The sequence below is a fragment of the Tenrec ecaudatus genome, chromosome 18, assembly GCF_050624435.1.
Source record: "Tenrec ecaudatus isolate mTenEca1 chromosome 18, mTenEca1.hap1, whole genome shotgun sequence".
In the NCBI taxonomy this organism is placed as follows: Eukaryota; Metazoa; Chordata; class Mammalia; order Afrosoricida; family Tenrecidae; genus Tenrec; species Tenrec ecaudatus.
Window position 1 is genome coordinate 167,401 of NC_134547.1, and position 10,580 is coordinate 177,980.

The 10,580-nt window shown below is 46.1% G+C and overlaps 1 protein-coding gene across 1 annotated transcript; it reads right to left on the bottom strand.

Moving 5' to 3' along the window:
* Window positions 1-4,477: 4,477 nt before the first annotated feature.
* Window positions 4,478-6,875, bottom strand: LOC142431373 (disintegrin and metalloproteinase domain-containing protein 21-like). The gene has a single exon (XM_075536277.1). The coding sequence runs from the start codon at window positions 6,873-6,875 to the stop codon at window positions 4,707-4,709; it is 2,169 nt and encodes a 722-aa protein (XP_075392392.1). The 3' UTR covers window positions 4,478-4,706.
* Window positions 6,876-10,580: the final 3,705 nt, after the last annotated feature.

Here is a 10,580-nt window from a genome sequence, read left to right on the forward strand (position 1 = left end):
GTATGACAAGTGAGTTATCAGTCTGGTGTACTTTGCAATGGATGATAGCTACTTTTGTTGGTAGCTGAAGAGCCTGTAAGAGATTAGCTATTAATTTACTGTTCACAATGGGGACCCTTTGGTTGTAAGAAAACCCCATTCTCTCCAGATGTTGGTGTGACAGTGAGCTATAAAAAAATGCATGCTTAGAATCTGGATGTATATTAGCCATTTTTCCATTAGCTACGTGGACAGCTTGAGTGAGAGAAATGAGCTCCCCTTTTTGAGAGGTTATCCCGAATGGGAGACATGCAGCTTCCCAGACTTGGTCAAGTGAGATGACAGCATAGGCGGCTTGTCATTGTCCTTGGATGTCTACAACAGAACTGCTGTCAACAAAGTTAGATCTGGATTAGGATAGGGTTGATCCGAAAGTTCAGGTCGGGGCAGTGTTAGTTGTTCAATTGTTTGTGGGCAGGAGTAACTGTTGGGTTTTGACCAGTCTGGGGTGTGAGGCAGGAGAGTTGCCGAGTTTAAGGAGGGAGCCTGGCGCAGGGTTATGCTAGGGTTTTCAATAAACATAAGGTTGATTTCTTGAAAGTGGCTTGGAGACAGCAGAGAAAGGACTCAATGAAAGAAGGGGTCCTGCAGTCTGTGACTAGCTAATGTCTGGATAGGCTCTTCCAGTGTTAGCGTTAGGGCTTCCTTGGTGAGGGAGGCAGCTGCTCCCAGGGCCCGGAAGCAGAGTTGCCAGCCTCTTGTTGTCATATCTGTTTGCACAGATAAGCTACCCGACGCCATGTTCTTATGTGCCACTTTGGTGTTGTCAAAGCTATCCGCATTTCATGCACATATTACTATATCTACAGGTCTACCTAGATAAGATAGGCTGGATAAACAATGTGAGAAGAAAATAACGGGACCAACAGTCCCAGAGGGACATGAGAGTATGGGAGGTAGGAGAAGGGAGGAGGTGTTGGTCAACCCAGGGACAAGGGAACAATGAGTGGTTCAAAGCCCATGGAGGGAGGGGATGGGATGACTGGTAGGGAGTGACCAAGGGCAAGGTAACTGAGAGGAACTACTGAAACCAGAATGAAGGCTGAACATGGTGGTGGGACGGGAGGAAAACGTAAGGAAATAGAGGAAAGGAGTAGGAGGCAAAGTGCATACAGAGAAGCCTAATACAGACATGTACATATGTAAATATATTTATGATTATGGGGAAATAGACCTATGTGCACATATTTATAGGTTCAGTAGTAGAGTAGCAGGTGGACATTGCGCCTTCTTGTGTGCATTCCCTCAATACAATAGCACCTTGCTCAGCTAAACGGTCATTCTATGATACCCACCTTCCCGACATGATCGCTGAAGACAGACATGTGCATAAGCAAACATGGTGAAGAAAGCTGATGGTGCCCGGCTATCAAAAGATATACCATCTGGGGTCTTAAAGACTTGAAGACAAACAAGCGGCCATCTAGCTAAAAAGCAACAAAGCCAACAGAGAAGCAGCACACAGGCCTAAGTGAACACGAGGTGTTGAAGGAATCAGGTAGCAGACACCAAAGAACAAAACCATCATTGTGTGATCACTTTCCCCACATAAACGCTGAAGTCAAATGTGTGCAAAAGTAAGTGTGGTGAAGAAGGCTGATGGTGCCCGACTATCGAGAGATATAGCATCTGGGGACTTAAAGGCTTGAAAGTAAACAAGCGGCCATCTAGCCCAGAAGCAACAGAGCCCACATGGAAGCAGAACACCATGTGTGATCATGAAGGGCCAAGGGGACCAGGTTTCAAGCACTAAAGGTGGGGGGGGGGGAAATAATATCATCATGAATGAGGGGAGCGCATGATGGAGACCCAATGCCCATCTGTAGACAACTGGACATCCCTTGCAGAGGGGTAGTGGGGAGGAGATGAGTCACTCAGGGTTCAGTGTAGCAATAACGAAACTCACAACCATCCTCTAGTTCTTAAACGCTTCCTCCCCCCAACTATCATGATCCCAATTCTACCTTACAGAGGATGCACAGCGGTAGAGATGGGATCTGGAAACACAGGGAATCTAGGACAGATGAACCCCTCGGGACCAAGGGTGAAAGTAGCTATACCGGGAGGGAAGTGGGGGTAGAAAGGGGAAACCAATCTTGGGGATCTACATATAACCTCCTCTCTAGGGGATGGGCAACAGGAAAGTGGGTGAAGGGAGACATCGGGCAGTGTAAGATAAGAAAAAAATAATTTATGAATTATTAGGGGTGAGCGGGGAGGGAGAGGGAGGGATAAAAGGAAAATGAGCTGGTTCCAGGAACCCAAGCAGAGGTGAATTTTGAGAATGATGAGGGCAACAAATGTATATGTATGCTTTATACAATTGATGTACGTATGGATTGTGATAAGAGTTGTATGAGCCCCAATAAAATGCTTTAAATTAAAAAATAATAAAATCCAAATGAAAAAAAGGAGTTGTATGAGCCCCCCAATAAAATGATTTTTTTAAAAGATCAAGGAATGCAACCTTCAATATGGATCACAACTCAGAGACCACCAAATGACTCACAACTGGACAAGTAGATAACATAATATAAGGGGGAAATACTGACTTTGCCCAAGATTTTACCTTACCTGGATCCACAATCACTGCCCATGGAACCAACAGTTAAGAGATCAAATGACCTACTGCACTGGGTACAGCGGCTGCACAGACCTCTTTAAAGTGGTGAAAGTCAAGGATGTGACTTTGAGGACTACGGTGGACATGACGGAAATCAGGTTATTTTGCAACTGTATCATTTGCATGTTAAAGTTGGACACTGCATAAAGACAGAAGAAGCACCGCTGCATTTTAACTTTGGTGCTGGCAAGGAATATCAGAAGTTCCAAGAACTGGCAAAAGAACCAAGCTGTCTTGGAAGATTTACTGCCAGAATGGTCCTTAGAAGCAAGGAGAGCAAAACTGCATCTGACATATTTTGAAAATATTGGAGGGGCAAGTCACAGTAAAAGGACATCTCGTTTGCTGGTGTGGAGGGGCGGTGAATAAGAGGAAGATCCCAAACAAGACGAACAGACACAAGGGCTGAAACGATGGGCTGAAACATAGGAACAATTGTGAGGTGGCGAAAGACCGGGCGCTGTCTCGTTCTGTTGTCCAGAGGGCCGCTATGAGTTGGAACACACTCCAGGGCAGCTAACAGCAGCAGAGAACTTGATACCTTACTGAGTGTCCAAGTGACCAACTGGGAAGGACATCGCTGTCCACAGGGGTCAGGCCGAGATTTTGTACGTGACTCTCTCCCTTCCCTCAGACAAAGTGTTTTGCAAAGTGGATGACTTCCAATTCCGTGAGGGTAACAGGTAACATCTTGCCAATTATTTTCTTTTAGACCCACCTCCAATGGGTTCTAGTGCTTATTGCTTTCTGCTTTCTTTTGGATAAAGGTCATTCTGTGTTTTAATTTATTGTTGTTGCTTTTGGGTATAATTTCCTTGATATGCAAACCAGGATATGTAACTCTTTATGAACATTAATTAGATTAAAAGTTTCCTATGCTTATGGCAATTTTTAAAAGTCTCTTAACATTTTCTGTGGTGATGATTGCACACACTTTGAAATAAATGTAAACGATTGAATTGTACAGTTTATGCGCCTTTTTACAGTAAACCGAGTATTATGCCAATAAAAATGTAATAATTGATAAAAAGAGCCCTTCAAAAAAGGGAGACTCATGTTATCACAAGAGAATCGCTGCTGGCCACCAAGAGAAGCAAGGGGGAAATTCTGCCAGAGTGTCAGAGAGAGTGAGACTTGGCCAACACTTTGCTTTTGGACACCAGGAACCCAGGACTGAAATCGTACAAAAGGCTGTCGCTTTAAACCATCCATTTGTGGGACCCTGCGAGGCTAGCGCTAGAAAATCAGCACATCTGGTTTCCCATTCTCCAAAGCCTGACATTCTTTAAAGGCTGGATCCTACAATTGATCACCGCCTGCTGAAGCCTGTTTCCCTCCTCAGTCCACTACAATGAGAAGGCAAGAAGAGGGGAGGAATAAAGGGTTCTCATGGAATGCCATTAGGGCTGCATTTGCCCCTGGGGTCCCAGGCTCTCGCCTGGAGAAGCTGCCCTCCACGTTTGTGCACCTGTGCTGGGGGTGGGGATTTGAACCCATAAGGCGCATCTTCCCAATCCCACAGTCATGGCTTGGGCTGCAAAGAGCACTGTGCATTATGAGTGACCCTCCTGTTCTCTGGGCTCATCTCCTTTACACGAGGGCAGATTACCTACAGGATCAGGAAATGCCAGCTGCATAAGAATACTGCAGGCATGTCATGAGTGAGCAACAGAGCATGGGGTCAAAGTCCACCGAAACTGGGAATAACCAATCTCATTCCAGACTAGCTGCTGACTCAGGCCTACACTGCAAACCAGAAACCCAGACTCTCTTGACTTCCAGTGGCTAACAAAAATGCACAGAGCACACACACAATGAATTTTCCATATTTATTTCACTGGAGACTAGCTGGTGAATAAAGAGTAGTGATGGCAAAGATCCAGGCTGCACCAAGGATGTGGGGTAGGATGCCTTATTGCCTGTATAGCTCTACATCTTAGTTTTCTCATCCCTTTACTTCTTTCCTACCCTTTCACAAAATATCCTTCCCGTTAGCCACAGGGATCAGAAGGTTGACACTTCATTTATTTTCTAACATTCACTCTTAACTTTCCGTTTTTTGGATGGTTTTTCCATTTTTGGCAATCCCAAAGAGGAGTGCACCTATGAAGGCATAAATACGACCAAACACTATTCGCATATAAAAGACGGGCTGGTCACTTGGTGTTATTGTCCTGAATCTGCGTGGAGGGGGCCCACTGTCTTCACTTCCACCAGCTCCTGACCTTAGACACAGTGGAGGCTCCCAGCCTACATGGCAGTGACAGTTTCTATGATTGTTGCACATTCCCCTATAACTGCACTTCTTAGGGTGACAGTCATAATTCAGTTCAGGTAAAGTACCACTGCAGTAGCTGCCAGATGTACAGAACTTGCCAGCACCACAGGGGGTACCAGGCCTCACGTGTCCAACGTCAGTTGCTTCCGTCGAACGGTGTTCGTCCAATCCAAAACAATGAGCACCTGAGATCAAAGAGTGATGAAATGAGACATGATCCTGCAACAGCGGAAGACGAGTCACATTGGTACACTGCAGTTTTCCACACTTGACATCTTCAGCTTTACAGGCCTGGTGGTGTGGGTGTGCAACATTTCTCCTGCAGTGTCCAAATCGGCTGCCTTTTCTGTTGATATTATAGCAAATATCATCAGCATTCACAGCACTTTCACCAAAGATTTCTTTGCAGTGCAGGGAGCGGTCAGTACAATTCCCATGAAAGCAGTAACCCTCTTCAGTGCACGGGGTTCCATCTTGCAGATAAACATCTTCGAGGCAGCTATAGTCCACCCCGGTGCAGTACTCTGGAAGGTCACATATATTTTGGATAGGTCTGCAGAGTGTACTCATGGGGCTGTAGGTACAGTTTGTGCAGCATCCTCCTTTGTGACAGACACTTCCAGGGGTCAGCCTACAATCAGTTCTGCAACACTTATCAATGTAACACTCCTTATAGGAGCCGCAATCACATTGCTCCTGCCCCTCTAGTCTAGCGTTTCCACAACGATACTCTGTTAGGCTTTCATTGAAGGAGGCATGAGGAAAATCATACACACAAATGGATTGTGGTAGAAATATATGTCCTAAATGTACAATGGTACAGTTACTGAACATATCTGTTATCAGAGGATACCTAAACATGATGCAAGTAGACCTTCTCTGGCAATAACACTGAGGAACATCAACATAAAAACCTATAGTCCTCCCAGTTTGAAAGGCAACAACCACAGACAGCAAAATATAATGTCTTCCCAGGTGACCAATCATGGTCAGGCCTACTTTGGTGCAGAAACCATATAAATATGCAGTAAATTGAAGTTCATGAGGTCCATCTTTGGTCACTATGAAGCTATATGCAGCACGCATTGTACGATAGATGGTATGTTTGTAATAATTAGAGTATGCACCCCCAGGATGTCGATAATCTGTCATACTTGTTGGGTCCCTTGTATTATATATAAGTAAACCAATAGTTTGAAATTTTAGATCCAAATGCCTATACATTGAGTCCACCATGGAAGCAATATCTACCAAATAAGTGACACACACTGATATATTATTAAATAGTGCATATACTTCATGAGAACTTGAAGGAAGACCTTCTAACACACCTGCATGTGAGGCATAAATCTTGCTTGAGATTCTCAAGGCTGCACTGACGTTTTCTTTCGACAGTGGGGGGTCCTTGTATCCGAGTCTGTACATTGGCCCTATGGCATTGGCATCTGCCACTATCTCAGAAATCACGTGTTCAAACATGAGGGAATCCTTCAGGGGTTTGATCTCATAGGCAAGATCATCTAACTTCATTATACCTTCCAGGCCCCCGTAGCACGTGTTGATGGTGACCATGGAGTAAGGGATCTCCTCCAGGAAGCCCAGGTAGTAGCAGTCATGAGGGAGGTAGGGGAAGTCCATCTGCGAGGCTCCCTGGTCGTCCTGGGACATCACCGGCACGTGTCTGGGTCCAAACACTTTCTTGCGCCTCATGTGGATCACGTGCCTCTGGCCCCCAATGCTCAGGCTGTAGGAGAGCCAGTCTAGCACCTGCACACCTTTGCCTGGAGGCATCTGCTTCCTGGGAACCACCACCTCAGAGGAGATGTAGCGCCAGGAAGGACGGCCTGTCAAGCCCTGGACTGGAGCCAGGAGCACACAGAGCCCAAGCACGGAGAGGGATCCCCTGAGGGTGACCTGGCCTTCTGCATGCCCCATGGCCCGAGCCACTCTAGGACGTCAGTCCAAAGAGGACAGATAGAGACAGGCTCCTGTGTGAAGCCAGGCCTGAAACATGTGCTGGGGCTCCTCCCTGCTTGTGCAGGCACTGCTAGAGAACAAACACAGTGCTGCCTGGGGGTCCAACATCCTGCTCCTGGGTGGGTGGGTAGGTGGGTGGGGCTGGGCATCTGGTCACCTGGGGGATTAGTTAACAATTGCAGGCGTGGCAGTGGGTGGGCCTGCACACCAGTCCAGCTGGTTTGGGAGGTGGGACAGGTGGGGGGTGGTTTGGGCCTTGACACAAGTCCACCTGGGGTTGGGGTTGGGAGGATTCTACTGTGATGGGAAAGAGGAAAGGTGTAGGGAAACATTACCCTGTGGTAGATATATAATTGTTTGTCAATTTGAGGATTAAGAGTGTAGGAGTGGAGTCCAGCTTGTCAATCAGATAATACTCAATGAGGCCTTTGTGTGCGCATGGCCATCTCCTGAGAATTTTGGGAAATCCCGTACTTCCTTCTTGGAGGCGAGAGACACATCTCTCTCTCTCTGCTATTCCCTGGGAGAACTTGCAGCTGACAAGACACATGGAACTACCCTAGTGCCCTGAGCTGGAAAAGCCACATGGACCTGCCCTGATGCAACCAGACCTCTGAAGCCGGAGGAACCAGAGAGAGACCTCTGTCAGCGCTGAGATGCTTACAACACCCCTGGATCCAAAGACTTTTTACCCACTGGCCTGTGATCGTCCTGCATTCAGCACCATTGCATGTGTTTTGTGAGTCTGAAGAGGACTTTATAGGTTGGTACCGGACATATGGGCTAATATCGGACTTATGGACTTGGCCTGCACTGGGCTGGGATGTTTTCTCAATGTTCAATTGCTCTTGTATATAAATCTTTACCTTACGTACATATGAGTGTCTCCATGAATTTGTTTCGCTAGTCTACCCAGACTATCATACCCTATTTCCCTTGAGAGAGTTACTTGGGTGTAACTTTGATTAAGCCTTGGATGTGTGACTGTTTGAACGTTCCCAGGAACTTGGAGCAAATGCCAAGTGAAAAGGAGATTCCTGGTGACAAACAACAGGAATCTTCCTTTAGGTCGGAACATTTTTACATGGGAGCATTTTAAGAAACATCATTTTATTGGGGGCTCTTACCGCTCTTATCACAATCCATATATCAATTGTGTCGAGCACCGTTGTACATACGGTACCATTATCATTTTCAAAACATTTTCTTTCAACAAGAGCCCTTGATACCAGCTCATTTTTCGCCTCACACCCTCTCTTCCTCCCTTCCTTGGTAATTTATTATTTTCCCCACCATGTATGACACTGACCACTGTCTCTCTTCACTCGCGTTTCTGTTGTCCAGCCCCCTAGGAAGGGGTAATAGGTAGATCATTGTGATCCATTCCCCATTTCTTCCCCCACCTTCTCCTGACCCTCCTGATATCCCTATTCTTACTGATCCTGAGGGGTTTTTCTGTCCTGGATTCTCTGTGTTGCAGCTCTTATCTGGAGCAGTGTACGCTCTCTGGTCTAGGCAGATTTATAAGGTAGAATTGAGGTCATGATAGCGGAAGGGAGGAAGCATTAAAGAACTAGAGGAAAGTTGTATGTTTCATCGGTACTATACTGTGCCCTGAATACCCCGTCTCTTCCTTGTGACCCTTCTGTATGGGGATGTCCAATTGTCTACAGATGGCCTTTGGGTCTCTACTCTGCACTCCCCTCATTCACCTTGGTATGATCTATTTGTTCTGGGTCTTTTGATGCCTGATACCTGATCCCATCGACACCTCATGATCACAAAGGCTGGTGTGCTTCTTCCATGCGGGTCTTGTTGGCCCTCAGCTAGATGGCCGCTTGGTTCTCTTCAAGCCTTTAAGACCCCACATGCTCTGTATTTTGATAGCTGGGCACCATCAGCTTTCTTCAACACATTTGCTTATGGACCCATTTTGTCTTCAGTGATCGTGTCGGGAAGGTAAGCATCACAGAATACCAGACTATTAAAACAAAGTGTTCTTGCATTGAGGGAGTATTTAAGTAAAGCCCCAATGTCCTTCTGCTACCTTAATACGTAACATAAATATAAGTACATAGATCTATTTCCTATCATTACATATAAATATATTTACATATGTACACACCTGTATTTAGACCTGTATAAATATCCTTTGTCTCCTACTCCTTTTCTCTATTTCCTTTTACTTATCTCTTGTCCTACTATCATTTTAGGCCTTCATTTGGGTTTCAGCAATTTCTCTCGGTTACATTGCCCTTGATTAAGCTCCACCACGCATCCCACACCCTTCTCTCCATCGATTTTAGATCATTTGTTGTTCTCTTTTCCCTGGATTGGTTGACACCCAGCCCCCTTCTTTTGTCCCGTCTCCCCCTCTCATGGGAGAATGTTTTAACGGTTGAAGAACATCTTGGGCCTGAAGTTGTTGTGTCCTATAGACAGTCAGTCCTGACAGGAGTCCATCTGGAGTTGGAGGTGGGGAAGTTGGAGGGCTGAGCCTTGAAGGGAAAGAGGAATGGGACTCAGGGGTGCTTGTGAGGGGGTAGCACTCAGGCTTCTGAGCAAGCCCAGCAGGAAAGGCATCACTTCACACACACATAGCTCTCTGCTTCTTTCCCTCCTCTGTGGGGCTTTGGAACTGGGCTATCCTGTAGCTAGTCTGTAGCTTATGGATATCACAGCTCCATTTCACAAGTCCTTCTGCCCCATTGTGGTGCTAGCTCCATTTCATGTCCATGTGTACTTGTCGAGTAGTGCCCTCCAACCTGTCAAGCAGGCCACAACCTGAGGGTTCCTCCTATTAGAGGTGACCTTATTAGAGACACTGGGGACTCCTCTCTTTCTGCTTCTTTACCTTCCTGTTTGCTGGGCCTCTGTGTCTGCTTTCAGCGGTGACCCTATCTGGACACCCAGATCCTAAGTGCTATTGGCACCTTGCCATACTTCCACTGACTTTAGATGGATTCCTCTCTGTGCCTGTAATCTTCCTGCATCCCGATTCATCTTTCTGCATCATCGGCCTGCAGCTAGTACCTGAGTCTGAAGAAGGCTCTGGCTAACACCCAACCACAGACTTAAGTAGACTGGGCTTCTTGACATAAAGCTCCTTTTTATACCTCTATGAGTGTCACTGGCTTGGTTTCTCTAGACAATCTAGCCTAACACACCCACTGGTATCAGTGCATCTGGATTTGTGTGTATTTGGAGTTCCAGGAACCGGAGTAGAGGACCGGGGTAGGGAGGCAGTGAACCCCTCTTTTTTGACATGTTATCCCTTGATAAAGTGGCACATCTCTAAAAATCATTATTAGGTGTCTACCAATGTGATAGAGTCTCACATTCCTTTAACAAGAGTTATAAGAGCCCCCAATTGAATGATCCTTAAAAAATAAAAGAAAAAGAAGAAGGAAGAAAAGAAAAGGAAAGCCAGTGGAGTTCTGGGAAGATGGCGCCAAAGTAGGATCACCAGAGTGAAACACTCGCTGCATGTGGGAAGGCCTTTATCCTTGTGTGTTGGAGATGAGTCCCAATTACAATAATTAATATCGTTCTCCACTATACCCTCCCATTATAGTGCTGCCTTAAAGTTACTTCTTACAAGCATATGGCTGATTGCTAAGTAGCCGGCAGCTTTAACTATGGGAACAGACACCTGCTATTGAT